At 44.7% G+C, this 18,451-nt stretch overlaps 1 protein-coding gene across 1 annotated transcript in view; it reads right to left on the bottom strand.

Moving 5' to 3' along the window:
- Positions 1-18,451, bottom strand: part of PAPPA (pappalysin 1) — a 184,297-nt gene that overhangs the window by 81,470 nt on the left and 84,376 nt on the right. The window contains exons 8-9 of the mRNA XM_069771839.1: positions 10,481-10,609; positions 8,772-8,863 (exon numbers count right to left, since the gene is read on the bottom strand). Of these exons, the coding sequence (XP_069627940.1) occupies positions 8,772-8,863; positions 10,481-10,609 (221 nt within the window). The remainder of the gene's footprint in view (positions 1-8,771; positions 8,864-10,480; positions 10,610-18,451) is intronic.

The following is an 18,451-nucleotide window of genomic DNA, read 5'->3' as shown; positions in this document are numbered from 1 at the left end:
AGCTAATTTTTGTCTCCACAGAGCTCTATAGGCTCCCAAGATCTAGCAAAGGTCATAGTGATGTATTGGTCATGTATGGCCCGTGTCACGGACTATGTTCATCAACACCGGGACTTCTCACTTCAGAGTTGAATCTGATTTGAAAGAGATATGCAGGAAGGGAACATGAAGGAAATCTCATTTGTCCTCAAGGAAAAATGACTTCAAAAAATTAAAAAGCAGTTACCTGGAAATCCAGCTTAAACCTAGAACAGTAAAATGTCTGCAGGCATAGCACCTGGCAGCAGGAAACAGCATCTCTGGGGGATTGACAACAGATGCTGAAGGATCCTGAGCTGAACTCGGGGAACACGTATTCATTCAGGCAGCCCGAGCTCCTTTTCCCTGACAGTTCTTACTGCAGGCACAAAAATGCTGGGGCCAAACCAAAGTCCCTCTCTTGCCCTTGCTTAGGGAAAAGGCAGTCTCCGCTTCAGTGAAGATTTCTGTGACACCTGGGAATCCCTGAACACTCCATGGCAGACGTCAATCTGGAGAAAGGGGATTTGTTGGGGAAACAGATTGGCAAGACCTGGCCTGCTTCCTATTGCAGTCAGGCTTCAAGATCAAGAATGATCTTGAGGCTCTCGTGTGTTGCACCAGAAAATGACGCAAACTCCATTTCTCCTTGCTTCTTAAGCTGCCTGAGCACAGTGCAAAAGACAGCCTTTTGTATTGAAAAATAAACCCCTCCTCTGGGGTTCAGAGATGAAAGGATGCACAAGGTAAGGCAGAGGATTTAGGGAGTACCTGGGAAGCGCCTGCCAGACCAGGTCTGGATGAGCAGGTAACTCCCCATCACAGTTACCTGTTCAAAGCGAGGGTAGAAAATAACCAGCGAAATGAATGAAGTCTGGTACAGATCAGGAAGCAGACATGCAGGATATACTTTTATCTGTGATAGGCAGCCTTCCACCTCATTAAAAAAAAAAAAAAATGAGAGAGATAAAGAGATCCAACGCATAGCACAGGGCACATCCTCTGACGAGGCTTTTAATGTCCGAGCCGCATAGTCAAAGTGCTGGGGACAGACACTTGGGGAGGCTTCCTGTTTTCAGCTAGAACGCAATGATTGGCATCAGCATAGTCTTCTTTTGTGCAATAACTACTATTTTTTTAAAAGGCCAGACAAAAAAAGGAGTATTTTTAAGCTCAGCTGTTTACTTAGGGATGTTTCCAACTATAACAAGTTTCATGCCACATAACTATTTGTCCGAAAAAAAAAAAAAAAAGAAAAAAAAGGGGGGGGGGGACGACGACACAAAAATGCAAAAGCATTGTCTCAGAGTAACAAATTCTTGGAATGGAGCAAGCTTCACATTTTAACCCCTGTAAGGTCTATCCAGGGGTGTGCAGGCCTTTTCAGACACAGGGAGGGCCAAATCACAGGCTCACCGAAGTCAGCAACTTCTGCAGAAGCAGGATTTTACCACCCTGTCACATAATCGACATCTCCAGCACTGGTGTTTATGTTCACAGATGAGAAGAAATGTATCCAGAGGTTTCTATCACAAAAGGAGAAATAATTCCACTGCATATCACATGAACCCGGCGGCTGAGCAATCACAGAACCTGTTCCATTTATTTCTATGGGAGTTTCACCTTTGGCTTCAGTGGGAAGAGAGTGAATAACATGGCTTGCTTCCAGGATATCTGCTAATCTCTTCTTTAATATTGAAGAAGCCAGAGACAGAGATATTTCCTGCTACAGTAAAATATTCGAGAGTTATTTTCCTTCCTGGATGTTCTGATTTGAAAAGAGAAAAACCATTACACAGAGCTTGGTCAGACCTTTCTGAATAAAGTTGCATATCAATAAATTGTGACGTTTTCCTTCAATGAAATAAACCAGACACTTTGGAAATGAAGGCAACACGGGTGTTGCAATCTACTGCGGAACATCCAGGGGCCTCGCAGGAGGCTTTTTTCTCTACAATATGACAATCGTGTCTGAGCATCTCCTGAACCGAGCAGGCGGGCATAATGCATTTGCGGAGCACGGCTCCCTGGTAATTCAGCTGCTTCGTGGAAATACATTCCTGGGCTTGTCCTTTGTCTGGCGTAACTCGGCTCATCGGTATGATATAGCGGTTGGAGCACAATAATTATGCAATTGATCTGTGTGCTGCAGACAGATACAATTACAACTCCCTCACAGAGCCCGGCACTGAAATTTGATATTTCACCTCCAAGAACATGAGCCTTTGTCACTTAAGCGAAAGGATATTTTCCATCGCTAGCAGTGGTAGTAAGACCTTATCTGCTCTGCGGCTAGCCAACAGGAGCCAATGTGGCCTTCCCCCAACCCCGGGCAACCAAGCACGTTATAAAAGCACTACAACACGTGTCCTCTTCCCACCTAATCTTGTTTCCCTCCCTGGGTGGTTGGATAAATCAGAAAAGCGGTGCTGAGAATATTTCAGTATTTCCTCAGGCTTACACAGATGTATTAGCTAAACGTGGAGACTGTTTGACTGAAAGTCTCGAGGCTTCTGTCACACAAGGCAGCAACCTCTACAACCACGAGCAGGCTGGCCAGCGTGGCCCTTCTCAACACCTGGCCCACTTGCTTGGGAGGCTGGGAAGGAGCCCAAGAGAAAAAATCAGTGGTGCCATTCACCAAGGAAAACAAACTGCTTGTTTGTGCCTGTGGTAGGATGTTATTGCAAAGGAAGGTCTTGTGCCTAGCACCATCCTCAGCACAGCAAGTTGCTGTTGAGTCACAGAGGATACTCTAAGGAGGGAACTATGACGAGCCGTGGAAGCCTCTCTGATCCACAGAGAGTAATCAGTGAGGGATGCAACAAGCAAAGGAGTAATTCTTCTGTTGGGCTCTTATTGTAGCTGTGTCCTAAAAACCAAAGCTGGATTGAGCTGGGCTGGAGTCACTGGCCTAGGGAAAAATGCAGGCAAATACCACTCCAGCCCACATTCTCCCCCACAAAAAAACATCTGTCCTTTGTATTTTGCTGCCTGAGATGCCTGCTCTCTCTGCTCTGTGGCTCAGATGGCCCTACTAAGATTGCACTATTAATGATGGCAGTCTGAAAATCACTTTAAGAGACTTTATGACAATGTTGTGATTACTAACTTGCCAAATGAGTGCTTAGACATTTAAGAACATGTAGCCACACTCCCACGAGCTGCAGGAAACAGTCAGCTTCAAAGTATTTGCCCTAACTGAAGGATTCACACAAATATCGTCTGAATAGCCCTGGTCGGTAAATTCATTGCTATTTGCTATGAAATTCTGCTATAGAACCTCAGCTCCTTTATCGACAGCAACACTCTTTCCCAAGCTCTTTGGTCAATGCTTTAGACTTATTGATGCCCCGTGAGATGCTGAGTTTCACTTGCAAGGTGGCTCGGTTTCTCCCATGCTGTTGTTCTACTGAAAGCCCTCGGCAGGGTCAGCCAAGGCCTATTTAATGTTCGTGAAAGAAGGCAAAATCACCATTAGCTGCTGTGTGGGGCCGCGGTTTCGGCAGTCAAAGCTGTGTTCCTGTGCAGGGGTATGAGGAAGGGAGGGGGAGAGGATGGGAGCGAGGCGCGCTCTCAAAGCATGCCCACAATGAATATGGATGGTCATCCATCAATTTATTTTAAGCACATTACTTCTCTGTCAGAAAGGGAAAAAAAGGAAAAAGAAAGAAAGGAAAGAAAAGACATATAAAATTAGGTTTGTGTCACTCATTTAACACTGCAATTTCCCTAGAGGATTATGCACCAAACAGAGATAGCAAGCTCATGAATATTAATCATTTCCCTGAATGCAATGCAGCCCGCCAAACAATAAGATTAGGGGAAAGTGCTATGCTTAATTTATGGATAATGGGAGAGGTAAAGGATAGAGCTCCCACAAAGGTAAGGCTCACAGCTGGAGGGAGAGGCCTCTGAGGAGGAGAAGGACAGATCCAGATTTGTAAGGTAGCAAAAAAACATTTGAGGCCAAGCAGGAGCGAAAGAAAAGGTGTTTAAGGATCATTGTCAAATTAAAATCATACTTCTCCCAGAACAACCACTGGCGACTAATGCTTCAAGCATGCCAGAAGTTGGTGGTAAATTCAAGAGCTACATGTATTTATTTTCTCTTTTCCTCTGCTCTGTGCCTCTCCTTATATTTTACATCCCTGAGGCCCTGATCCAACAAACCACGGAGACGTGTGTCTAACCTGAAACATTCACGTTCTTCAGTAGGACCACTCACATGTGGAAGTTAGCGGAAGTGCTGCCCTGTTTTGCTGTAAAAAGGCTTTAGCGAAGAGTCCCTTATAAGCAAAGGAGATAAAGTGTAGCAATAACACCAGTAAGATGCAACTGAAAACCCCATAAATTGCCAGGCAAACGTAAGGGTAGATAGAAGTTCTGAAGCTACTTCCCAGCTGTGTCTCAATGTGTCTATCAGTCTTTACTCATCTCTTTTCATATTACTTTCTCTCCCCCTCCCTTCTTTTTTATTGATCTCTGCATCTTTTTTATTATAACCTTCTCTTTCTTTGGCACTGGTGAGCTAAATCAATGCATAATGCACATCACACTCAACAAAAGGAATGCAAATGAAAGCAGCGCTCTTTTTCAATGTCTGCACATATATCTAGATGCATGTGTACGATGTTGGTGTGTGGGAGAGTGCATACCAAGGACAAGGTGCTCAGCTGCTTGTTAGACACCCATTTCTCAATGGTCTGGTGGGAATGGATCAAGTGCTAAAAAGCTCTGGGTTCCCACAACTGCAAATCATAACTCTTAACGACTGGGGCCTGTTTTACACAGGACACATCAGCTTGAACTTGGCTGAGATCCACAGTAATCGCAAAAATCAGTTATCCCGAGAGTAATCAAGAGCAAGGTGAAAGAAAAGCAGCCAAGAGGTAGGAGAGGGGTGCATCAGTCACAGCGGACACGACTTTGATTCACTTGTCTCCTACAAATCAAAAGGCAAAGCGAAACTTTCCCCATGGGACCAAATTCTGTGCAGAGGAGATAAAATATGCAAAATCTGCTATGCAAAGGGGAAAAAAAGTAGAGATAATAAATTTCAGGATGGGGAAGGGTGAGTGTACTGCAGAACTTAAAAAAGGAGTACTGCCAGATGCTTTCATTAATTAATTAATTAATCTCACTGTCACTCTTCAGCATGTTGTAGGAAGAAAACGCTATTAATCTTATCTGTTTTCTGTTACTCGGCTTTGTGTTCAGAGAAGGCCAGGACAGCCTGATAGTAAGACCACACAGTTTTCTTCCCTGCCTCCCTCCTTCCTTCCCCCGCGCCCCTCCTCCCGTGGCAGAGCAGATTGATCCACTGTTATCTGATTAGAGAGGAAAGGAGGAGGGAAAACAAAACCGAGAAGAAAAAAAAAAAAGTCTAATTTTATTACAGGCACTAGCGCAAAGTGTCTTGAGAGCCTTGTGCCATTTATTCAAAGGAAAGTTGGACCAATTAAAAAAAAAAAACCAACCTAAACCTCATGATCGTAAAAGGCAAAGGGAGAAAGAGAGGCAGAGGGACACCTGCAAACAGGCTGCCTCCATCCTTGGAGATATCCAGAACACGGCTGGACATGACCCTGAGCAACATGCTCCAACTTTGAAGCTGGATCTAACTTTGAAGTTGGCCCTCCTCGGACCAGAGACCTCCAGAGACTCCTTCAAACCTAAATTATTCTATGATTCATGGCTTTAAATCTAAAGCTTGGTGGTGTTTGCAGGCTCTGTTATATTTGTCTTCTACCAAGCGAGGAGACTTGCGTGGTCTCTGCTTTGGAAGGAAGAAGCCTGCTTGGGCTTTGCTATCAAAGCTCCTGCTATGGAACCCCCCGATGACACCCCTTCAGCCCTGCCTTTGCAAACAAAATGTTTAGTGATTATTTTCAGCCATGTGGGACCCAATCCTGCAGACAATTTGTGACAAGCATTGCCTTCACTGTTGTGGTTAGATTTGCTGAAGTCTAAAGAATGCCTTGTGGTAGTTCAGAAACATGCCTGGAAGGAAGCATTTGCAAGATCAAACCCTGAGGCCCCCAAGCCAGCAAAGCCTCTGAACATGTGTTTGAGGCTCGCTGAATTCTTTGGTGAAGGGGAGTGATTCCCGGGGCTCTAAAGAGCTACATAATACAACAAGAACATCACTGCAAAAATAACACTCTCTGAAATAATTACTTGTTGTCCTACAGGATTATAACATGTGTTAGCCTTGTAAACATGGAAATAAAGTACACTTATTTTTCTGTGCTCCTCAAACAGGGACCCAAGCATTCTGTATTTTCCAGGAAAACACCCCATCAGTCTCAAAGACGACTTTTGTTTGGCTAAAGGCAGAGGATTTGGTCTGATATTATTAGATTGTGGAGAATGCTGAATTTCTGCTCTTTTAAATTATTGTTATGTAGTACATACAGCCACTTGCTTCCCCAATATCTTTATGTTTTCCAGTGAGATTTTAACGCTTGATATGTTAAAGCAGAACACAAATCAGTGCTGTTCATTTGTGTGAAAGATTAGCCAGCAGTTTCTCTCTAGCTCTTGATGTCCTAATTCACGGTGGTCCAGCACCCATAAAAGCCAATAGGACCTGTTTCACAGGTACTACGTTCTCTGAACCTTTCCTAGGGACTTGATGAAGGCAGTGTTTGCCCCAAAACAATGCAGCTGGTCTACCCTTGCAGACCCTGCATGCACACTGAGGCCATCACCACTACAGCAGTTGCACCACCACAACTCTAAAGTGATGCAACAAACCCTTTGTAAAGTCATGCAACAAACCCTTTGTAAGCTCTGCGTCCACGCACCTTTCCATTGATTCAGCTACTTTGATTCACCTAAGTGACTCCCCACATTCAGTATTTCACAGACAATTCGATTTCATTTGCTTTTGTAATCCAGGACCAGTGGAAAACCACAACCTTCCAAAGCCCATGACAATCAAACAACTTTTTACCTCTGGAATTCCCCTTTCCTTTTCAACACAAGCAAATCTGAAAAATCCCTTCCTGCGTAATGGCATAGAAAAATCCATCTGTATGTTTTAGTTGCTTCATTTTCTAATCATATTGCTGTCAGACAGGTTTTTTCCACACTTTAACCAGCCCCATTGCTGGTCCTGGAGATGAAGGTGTACACGTGCATAAAGCAGGCTCCTGCACCCACCTGGCAGAACACTGCTGTGGGGTCCCAGGCTTGGGACACCCCACTCTTACTCCTTTCTGGGGATTTACCTAAAGCATGATGCAGCTCCTGCGCAGCCCACACAACCCGGTTTCCTTGAGAACCAACGTACACAGGGGAGGACCCGGGTCATGTCCTAACGTAACACTGGGATGTGGTCAAAGTACAGACCTGGACTGAGGAGCTCAGACCTGCTGCTGAGCAGGGTGATACAGCCATACAGCTCCAACCCAAACCCTTGCTGGAACCAGCCTCACACTATGCCTGACTTTCAGAGAACCCAAAACATTTGCATAAGTGTTTATCTCACATTCAAAATATTATGACTAATATCTTTCAGTGCTTGAGGGTCTAATGCAGCAAGTTACTTGAAACACAAATGTAACTTCAAGGCCACCAATAGTCACAATTAGCCTCAACCATAAATACGCTCAGATTTCAATAGAGCAATTTACATATGTAAATATGTAAATAAGTACATCACCAAATCAGGCCTCAAGTTGCACAGTGTGGGATGCTGAAGTAAAAACGTAGCCATTATGATGAGACAAGCAGTCCCTAGCTTACCACCCAAAGGAAACGTGGTGCCTGTGAGGTCCTTTATATGTCACTCCAGGCACAAGAGATAATTGTCCGTTTGCCAAAAAGAGCCAATTTCAGTCTTGCCAACATTATATTATCTGCTTAGGACTGATGGCCTGAGCTGAAGGCATGGGATCACTAGATGGGACAGAGTATTTGCTTCATCAGTCCAGATAAGGAATCTCACAAAATCTCTTGAGAAAAAGCCGACGCTTTATAAACATTAACTTTGGTTTCAGAAGCTCTGCATGTTTCATCCTTCCCCAGATCTGCTGAGCCCTGTTTGGGAAATACAATCCCATAACACAGGGCTACCCCACAGAAGGTGCAGCGTAAATTGGTCTCCACTTCCCTTCTCTGCCCCCAGCATTCCTAGAGAGTTTAATAAATATGTAAAGCTCACAACTGCAGCCCTGCTATCCCCGATAGCTCGAGCATCTTCCGGCCATTGTGCTTACAGGTTTTGCTAATCAGAGCAAACCAGGCTTGCAAATGAAATCTGATTAAGTAGTTTTCACCTCTGAAAAAGGGGATTAGCTAGACCTTTGATCCTCAGATATCGATTTGCAACTCAAAGGAGGTGTGACCTCAGCTGGACTTGCTTCTGGTCTCACTCCCTTCCCCTTTCACTCCTCCTCCTGTTTACCAGAAAAAATCAGTTCATGTCTTCTCACATAGCCAGATCTAAAGCCTATTGAAGCCAGTGGAAAACCACCCACTGACTTCAATGGGCTTTGGATCAGTCCCACAATGGCTGACTTAGCCTTAAGTCCTAGGCTGTTTCAAAGGCAGCAGAACCAATTTCCCACCAAAATGACCAGAAGCTGGGAAGATATGTTCGCCTTTCAAACCTACAAATTCCACCTTTTTTTCTCTTCCATGACAACTCTTCAGCTGGAAATGCTGAAAATACTGTTGATTTTTGCCTTGCACTCTGCGTAGAGTTGTTGCCCACCGTGAGTGGAAGGTCTCTGAGCCAGACTTACCAATGCAATTAAAGGATAACTCCTGCAGGCAGAATAGGGAGCAGCCATCACCGTTGATCTTATTCATATCATCGCATTCTTCCCCCAAGTCTCTGTAAGCAGGGCACACACATGCAAAAAGGAGTCAGATGGCAAATGGCATCATCCCGATGATCGCTGCAACCCCTCTGCAGAACCCTAAAGCCCTGAAATCCAGTACGGCAGCTTTGTGTGCTGACCCTTAAAATACCTCTCCCTTTCTCCTCCAGCCCTGACTTTCATCATTGCTGGTTCACAAGCTTGCCTGGCCACTTCTCTCCTGCACATGTGGATACCACTTGCTGTTCTCTGATGAGGATATGAGTAACTTCCTTCATAGCTGGTGTGGCTGCAACTCAGCAGGTGGGGAAAAAGAGAACAGGAATCTCTGAAACTCTTTGTATTAAATCTGGAAGGGCCAGACTGTGACCCCAGCATGGGAATAACAAGGCATAAAGCCTGGTGCTGGGCTATTCCAGGTGACAGCATTTGGAAGACAGCAGTCGACAGGGAGCAGGTGGTGTCGGGGACGGGGTCCTGCCTTGTGCCAGCCCACACGGTTGGAGCAGCGTGTGGGGAGAAGAGTGTGAACCAGATGAGAAAGGGGCTGCCGCAGCTGCAAGTGGGGCCACAACCAACCAAGCTGTGACAGTCTGGTTCCTGCTCGCTCCCGAGGCAGCTCAGCTATTGTTTGACGCTTGCTGCAAAGCCACAAGTGATGTTTGAGGAATGTGCAAACATAACAGTAGGAGAAAAGTTATGGAAAGCAAAATTAATCTGTCTTTCTCCACCTCTCTCTCCAAGACTACCCTGGATTCATATGTCATTTGATTGTTCTCTTTGATTTCCCTGCCTGTTGGCCCTCATCCTGAAAATACTTGCTGCCAGGTATATCATCTGACGGAGTTGAACTATGTGATTGCTGATCAGCATTATTTCAAGAAAATAATACTGGCTGGATTAAGCACTTGCTTGTTGTTACTTCCATCATTTAAAGAATTAAATTGTCTAATGCCAGGAAGCTTTGAAGCAGGTAGCCTTAAGGGCCAACATAGTAAAATAATAAACCCTAACATAGTCGTGAATGATTGTTTTACATCTTCAGTGGTCTGGAGATTGGCAGCTGGTGAGAGGGAGGAGCTGATCGAGAACATGCAGTTCCCAGCACTCTCCCTCAGAGGCCAAATCTATCACCTCCAAATGCATCCCAGCTCCGGTGGTCAGTCAAACGAGAGGTTGCACCAGGAACCTGGCCCACCACGTAGCAGGGGTTTTACCCTGTCCACCAGCTGCCAGGCACATGGGACTTCACATGTAAGGACAGCATCAAAGGCTGTGTGGATTTTTCCAGCACCTACTTGAGCTCCATACAGGAAATGTCATATACATGTATAAAGATATGGATACATGAACAAACAGCATAAACAGCATATAGCGTACTTTCATATCGATCCTGCTGTCTGGACTCCATTATCTGTATCTCTGTCTGTATCTACTGGTGCCAGGATAACAGGGCCTAAGTTCCAATTAAATGTCATCATCCTGGTAATCATCAAGCACATGAGTCATTATCTACAGATGAGAGCCAGCCTAAACTAAGGAGACATCAGAGGTCATCAATTCCTTTCTAGTCTCAGATTCTGGCTGAGGAGATGTGCCCAGATTTATCTGTTTGCTCGCTCCAGACTTACATTTGGATAATCCCGTCTCCACAGTATCCACTTCCAGAGATATACACAAGCGCGGGGGAAGGCTCGCTCTCCTCCATCCCGGAAACAATGACAACCTGGTATGTGTATGTGGTCCTATCGCTCAGTTCCCTGCAAGACAAAAGGAAATATTAAGTGATCGGTACAATAAAGGCAGTAGCAAAGGGCAATTTTGGCTGCCAAAAAAGCAAGTTTTAATTCAATCAGGCCCTCAGAATATTCCTACCTCATTTTGATGGGATTAATTTTTGGTTGGGTGTCTTTTTTGTGTGAGCACAATCAGCGCTACCTATGTCCATGCTTGATTTATGCACAGGTCTGAAATAGGTGCAACTCTTGACTCTTTGACAGCTAAACTATTTGCTGATGAAAAACATGCAGTTCGGTGTGTTGCTGCTTACACCTATACCCACATGAAAGATGGCATTGCCCTGACACTATGACAGTGTATCAATCCTCACCGCGTGCAGGGGGAAACGGTAACACCATTACCGACAGTCAATAGCACTGCAGCATTTAAGAAACCAGCCCTATGCTTCACTGAGCTCAGCCGCCGAGCACTTCTGCTCCCATCTCTCCGCAGCAGGGACAGCATTACCTGCAAGTTTGTGGCATAGTTCATTTAAGGAACTTAAAATACCCTACAAACACTGATTAATTCCTCAACAGCCCTGAGCTCAATCCAACTGCAGCTGGAGCCAGTGGGAATTTGCCCATTGATTTAAGACAGAACTGGACTAGGGATGTTTCAGCAACAGATAAATAAGTTATCCACTTTGCATACAGGTATTAAAACAACAGAGTTAAAAAGGAAAGCACAAAAAATAGGATCCATACCACAGCACTGCATCACGGTATTAGCATCGAAATATTCACAAAAGAATTAGCAAACTGTTACATATTTATGCAAAGCCATAATTACCTAAATCCGGTGCATCTGTAAATGAGGAATAATTGTGTTATATGCAATACAGAAATAATAAAGAACCTAATATAAATGTTTAGCTCTTTTACAATTTCTTTTACATTATCAGAACTCAAAACATTCCACAAAGAAACTCATTACCATTATCCTCATTGTGCCGATTTGTAAAGCCACAGAGTGGTGAAGGCAAAATGATTTGCTCGAAGTCATCAATCAGGCTAATTGCAGAGCCCATAACGCAACCCAGCTCTTTCCTAACCCACGCCAGTCCTCTACTTATTCGCTCATATTGCCCCAATTACTGACAGTAATATACATGTCTTTTTGTCACAGGAACTTGGTCAAAAAGCACATATTAATGAAGTGTGTACTGTGAAGAGATATATCTACTACACAGAGCAACAAAGCCATTGAAGTAGATATCAATGGACTGTAGTTACTGAAATCTTCAAGTTCATGAAATAAGTATCTCCTTACAACATTCATTAAATTAACAAGCATGACTTAAACTCCAATATCACACATTATATTTTAAAACAAAGCTGTTTCTCATGATACTATTAACTGTTATTGAAAGAATTGCAGGCGAACAGCCCTGGGATTTGATTCTTTGTTACCACACTTGAAATGGGGAGTGAAACTCAGTGGAATGAAAACACAACACAACTGGCTTTCTCATTGCTTCTTCACCTGATTCCTGTCAGCAATAGCCTGTAGCTCCTACTAGCTAAATTTGAGGATTCAGGCAGCACAAATGCTACCTTAATTCACCTACAGATTGGGGAGACATCTACCCAGATATTGGTATGAGTGTTTTTTCAATCAAAGTGAAAAATTTCAAATTTCTGCCCTTGGGACCTATTTAAAAAAACTGTTTTCAAAAAAAAAAAAAAAAAAAGAAAAATTATAGGAAATAACTTAAGTGGCCAAACACACACTGATGTATAATACTGAGGGTTTCCTCTAGATTTCACTCTCTGATAAATCCACTTATTAAGATGGGAAGTTTCTGATATATACTGATGAAACGAAAGTAGAGGCAAGCTTTGATTATTAAAAAGCAGTTATTTCTCAAGTTCCTTCTCAAAACCATTCGTAAAATATTTAAGATTAACAAATATACTTGCAGAAATGTGGATTTTATCACTGGGGATCTGCTAACCACAAAAAAGGTTCAATTCTTAGAAAAGACTGTTAACAAATGAACAGTTTGGGCAGCTATAACAGCTAAAAAATAAACAAATCCATGCTGCTTTCTGACGCGCTGAGATCACACGCATGAGTGCAAAATAGTAGTTTTCAGAGTCTGATTTTTTGCGTGATTTCCACTGACACCCATAGGTGATGGGCAGGCATTCAGCTAACAGCAGAAAATGTGCCTCTGTAAGCGTGTTTCAGTTTGTGGGAGTGTTTGTGTATGCTTGTGTATACATGTAAGCAAACGGAAAACAGGAAAAGTTCACATTTGTTTATGTACAGGGCGGGAAGTTGGCAGAACATAATGGAAGAAGACATAGTACTAAATTAAGCACAGGAGAGAATATGGTGTTTATGAATTATTAGGTGACTGGAGATGAATGTGTACGTGGGTGAATAAGACAGAAAACTGGAAATGCAAGTTATTAGGTGGCGAGAACTCTGGCATATTTAACTGTATGGATTGTGAATGAAAAACTGTATGGGGAGAGGACCCTGTGGACATCGGAGAAGAGGGACTGCTGGCGCTGTGGCAGTGGGCTTTGGTCTAATCCTGTCACTAGCTACACGCTGAGGAGGGGAGATTTCCAACTGCAGCCTGCTGCTCAAAAATGGAAAGCTCTTGGAGAAATGATATGTTGTGACAGGCAAATGATCCTTATAGTTTAGTGACACACAAAAAAAGGCCATTTCTTCTCCAAAAAAGAAAGTGAACAAAATATTTGACTCCCTACACATAGATTTAGGTATTTGCACAGCCTGGCTTCCCTTACTTCTACAAAGTTTCGGAAGCTACAAAATAGCTATTAAGTTATTTATGCTCACAATACCCCATGAGCTATGAACATAATATCCTTGTCTTAGGTTGAAATATAGAGAAAGGGAAGACAAATGGCTAGAGACATAGAGTGCCTGTAAAGCAATGGCAGGACTGGGAGCCAGCTCTCCAGACCCACGGTGCAGCCGCGAGGCCAATCCTCCCCATCCTCATCCCGGCTTCTCTCTTGGACAGCCCAGTCGAGAGCAACCTGGAGCTGCACAACCTTCTCCACGCTGGGGACAGCAGAGAAGCCCCAGGCTGTCACACCCAGGAGCAGCACCAACAAACCAGCCATGCCCAGAGATCAGAAATGGGAGCACGTGTGCTCCAGAGGTGCCCTCCAGCATCATGCAATGGTAACTGGAGATGGGCCTGGACTGGAACACGAGAAAGCCACCTTAGAAACTCAGACGCGAGCCATCGTGCTTTCAGTTCACCCTGGCTTATGCAACTAGTGGCAAAAACCTGATTGAGCTGGATGTGGCATTTCACATCTCAACAACTGGAATCTGAGATACTTATATCCTCCTGAACTGTTAAATATATCATATCGGCAGCAATTGAGAGTTTTAGCATTCCTTCACAGTACCCGCATTTCGGAAAAATATAGCTGCTAAAGGGATGATACGTACAATACTTCAGGCAGTAATCCAGTACCATAGCGAGGGAGGGAGGGAGGAAGGAATGCAGGAACGAAGGGAAAAAAAAAATAAAAAATTTATTCTCTCCTATATAGTTATGGGGCACCAAGGTCGATATTACACACTGTATCTGGAGATGTCAGCAAAACAAGCTCTGCTCCAAGTAGTGATAAAAGTGTGATTTTTGACCATTTATTTTCTCTCCCGCCTTCCCTCAGAGCTGATGGCACACTAACAGCAATATTGTGCTCTTTCCACTCTGCTGTCAGGCAGGTCCAACGCACGCCGGCTTTGTACGATGCTACTTAAGGAAGTGAGACAGAAGAACATCTTTAACATTAAGGATGTGAACAAACACTCTTTTAAATTTATATCTATGGTCTTTTAATGACCTTTTCGAGAACTGAGTAAGCCGCATTGATCGCTGCAGCTTCCGCCCGTGGGGAGGCAGTCTTATTAAAAAGCAATGACTCAAGCCCTCTGCTTAGAGGGGGAATTAGGACGTGCCGTGTGAAATACCACAAGGGCAACTTTCCTGTCTGTTGTGTCGAGTGACAGATCCAGGGTCAGAAATATAAAACCCTCTAATTCTTTTCCTGTTTTTACTGGGGAGGCTGGGCAGTTGAGTTAATCTTGCTGTGTCCCCCAGGCAAGGGACCTCTGCTTTCAGTTGGGGTGTTCCTGTAAAACTTATGGGAAAAATTATACCTCTGGGAAGTTGTTTTCTGCTCAGACCAAGGCAGGTTTAGAGGATCATTGAATTTACAGAAGCAACACGCATGCCCTCGAGTGCCAGCAGACCTACAAGGGCTGACACTGCCCCAACCACATCTGCTCTGTGCCCACTGTAGCGCTTCAGCATCTGAGGACACAGCACACACTCAAGAAGCAGTGAAAGCACCAGGGAAAGCAAACATCCCACGCCTCTCTCCCTACTACAATAGTATATACGTTTTTCCTACTACAAATAACAGCAGGGAGGGGTTTTATACAGCAAAGACTTGTTTCCAACAAAATTGAAAATATCCTTAAGGCTGATCCCAGTTTCTGCCCTGTGAAAACATATAAGGCCAGAAAGCAATGAAAGCAGACAGCGTTCCTGTTATTTAAGGACAAGACAACAAGGTCTTAGACATCCCCAATTAAATTATGGCTGTCACAGGCAGTGTCATGTGAAACAGGCAAATTCCACACCTCAAGCGTCCTCATGAAGGACCCATCTTTCTTTGAACTTAAATAGGCACGAAACTCTTGTGCCAAAAGGCGACATTTCCCAGGGAGCTCTCTGCAGCCCAGAATGAGCCCTGGTCTGCCAGCAACATCCCCGTTTCCCTCCAACACTGTCGGCTTTACTCTTCTTCTCTAGCAAGGAAGCCTTGCTGAGCAAAACAGGAAACCTGCTGGTAGCGAATAGCAGTGACCCCAAATCTTTGCTTGTTGCAATGCTTTGGATCAGCTGCTCGAGGTGGACCGAATACAACCACACGCAGAAGAGCTGAAGGTCTACGCCACCTCCTGTCCCACCCTCCGCAGCCTGGAGCTCTCCAGTCCGTTCCCTCCAGAAGGCTCACAGACACCGAAACACCCAACGTCATTTACAGAGGTCCTGAAATATCCCAGATAACCACTAACTCAGTGAAGAAGCACTGCATTGCTCAGACATGTTTAAAGCCTCCCAGTCCTGGGCACTGAACCGGGGCTCAATGTTTCTAGATTGGAGGAGCTACCACCGCTCTCTTCATTGCTACTCAGAGAATGGGTCATTAAACTGCGCTGGGTTTTACCTCTCGGCAATACCACCATGGTGTTTGCAGGCTCCCCCATCCTCAGGTGCTCCAAAAGCAACTGATAAAGAGTAACCCAGGGGATGAGGTCGTTTTAGGACAACCTGAATAGATCTGCTCCCCAACTCCCATCCTTCTTCCTTCATTGCCATTGACTGTATAAATATGACTGTTTTCTTCTTTTATCTCCTCTCTCGCACACGCTCCCCCTCGCCTTGCCTTTCCTTCTTTTAATAAAAATGGCATGAGAAGCACGGCAGAAGATAATGAAGAGAATTCCTGCCCAGCTCTGCAGTGGGGAGAGAGGAGGGGCGGGACGCTGTAAACAAAAGAAGGACGTCAAAAATCCCGAGCTCTTGCGACGGGCTGTTTTTTCAGCTGCGGTCCGATCTCTCGCTGTTTGGATAAGCCCAGCGACATGGCAGGTGCAAAGGCCTCAAAACAAGTCTCCTGCCTCTCTCTCAGACACCGAGCTGACTCAGAAGACATAAATGCCGAGGAAACAGCCTTGGAGAGGCTTTTCTCTCTATCCACGATGAGATAGGTCCCAACAGGGGCGGTGGGTTTGCTCTTTGCCCTGTCGCTTTTTTACGATTTATTTGTTTACAAGCCAATCGAAACAGCGTAGCTGAAGTACTAAATGAACACTCATGGGTTGGATAGGAGAGTGGGGACTGCATGGTGGATTGGTATCCTCCCAAACCCAGCTTAAACCTGAACTGGATATTTCTCGAGGAAGAACAACAGAGCAGCCAATGACCTGAACAGATAATCTCAGCTGAATACTTGGTGGAGTACCTTTTGTACCATGAGGTGGCTCCGCTGTCTGAAGCCCAGAGTCTCACCATTCAAAGCAGTGGCATCAAGACAATACCCAAACTCAACTTTTGCTTCTAACTGTATCAGGAAGGTATTTCTACTAATACCTAAACCAACCACCTTACCCACTTATGCAATACCATGGAGACCCCACATATTTGAGATTGAAGTCACAGGTTGAAGGATCTAATCTATTAGGAAAAGGAAAATATCCTTTGCTCCATGAAATAATTCTACGAACCAAAGTCACCACCAACTCTCATAATCACCACAAAATCAAAACAGGCAATTAGTCTCCAGCTCTGCTCTCGCTTACGCTGATGTAAATCTCAAGTAACTTTAGAGACCTCAGCAAAATACTCCAGGTTCAAACCACTGCAACTCAGTTCCTCATCTGCTCCTCTGAGTTGAGAACATTTGCACTTGCTGCTCAGAGCAGCTCCTTGTCTGTGCAAGATACCTCAGTGCAGGACTACATGACTGGCTGTAGCACCTCTACTCTCCAATCCAGGCCCTCTTTAGGACCTTAAACACCCTGAATGCTCTTCTGTCCTTCGTGCAAGAACTGTAAGTTTTTAAAGTAGCAAACATACAGATATATATGCAACTGATTAACTCCAGCGGACTTTGATATAATCATCCAAGTATTTGCCCTGGTACCAATTTAAAACACAGTAGCACATTTAATAAAAAACAAAGTTTGCAGCCAAGGCCTTAAAGATATTTCTTGTTTTTTATCAAAAGAAAAAAAAAATTAAATGTCAAGAGACAATTTTCTACTTTCATGTTTTAACAACAAAAATTATGAATTTTTAAGGTGGATGATATCAATTGAGATCTAGATGAGATTGGGTTACAAATCCTGGGATAAAGTAAATCCTAGAGGCCCCGGGCCTCACATGGGTGTTTGCACTAGACAGGCAATTTCACGGCAGCACACAGGTTAAGTGTCGGAGCACCTGGTTGCTATTAGAAGCAGGGAAGGAGGGGGGAAACCTGTGGTGTTTGCTTCTTCACCGCTGCAGTCAGACCCTAAGCTGAGTCGGGAGTGCTTCGCAACGTGAAGCTCAGACGTGGCTGCTGCAGGAGGGAAGGCTGTTATGGTTTGACTGAGGAAGGAAAGATCTGGGACGTGAAATACAGAAAGTCCTATTCCCAAACAGTGGAAGCCAGCACTTCTCTATTGATTTCAAGGGAACGGTGCCAGTACCCACCACCTGAGGATAGCGCTCCGGTGTACCGGCATGGCAGGTAACAGTAACACGACTGGCAGGCAGGTTAGGACAGGTTAATTACTTTAAAGGCCATCACTGTCACCGGAAAAACTTTGCCTGTTGCATCGTGCCCCTCGATGAGCACTGCCTTATTACTCATGCTGTTAACGACATCCCGGTTGTGCCACAGCTTCTCTCTGCAGGACCGCCAGCGGCAGCATCTGTGTGGGCTCCGGCACTGGTTCAGACCACACTGCAGGAGAAGTGCCTGATGCACACCCTGCACAGGGTCTGGGACCCCAACAACCACCCCTCAATTTGTGGATGTCGACTGTTCATCGCTGGGGCTGGGAGCACTTCGGCTGCTACCCTCAGCCCTGTGCCAGTTTGTCAGGTTCGGCTCTCCCTGTGGGCAGAAGGCTCTTCCCAATTTAGGGTCATCAGCTTGGCAGAATAACGTTCTTCAGCTTCTCTGAATCCAGACTTGACCTCTAGGATTTTCTTTTAACAGGCCTGAGCCAAGACCTGATTTTCAGAACTTAATACCCTCCCG

Source organism: Haliaeetus albicilla, chromosome 26, assembly GCF_947461875.1.
Source record: "Haliaeetus albicilla chromosome 26, bHalAlb1.1, whole genome shotgun sequence".
NCBI lineage: Eukaryota > Metazoa > Chordata > Aves > Accipitriformes > Accipitridae > Haliaeetus > Haliaeetus albicilla.
The sequence above is the reverse complement of the archived record's forward strand: the minus strand, read 5'-3'. Positions and strand labels throughout refer to the sequence as shown.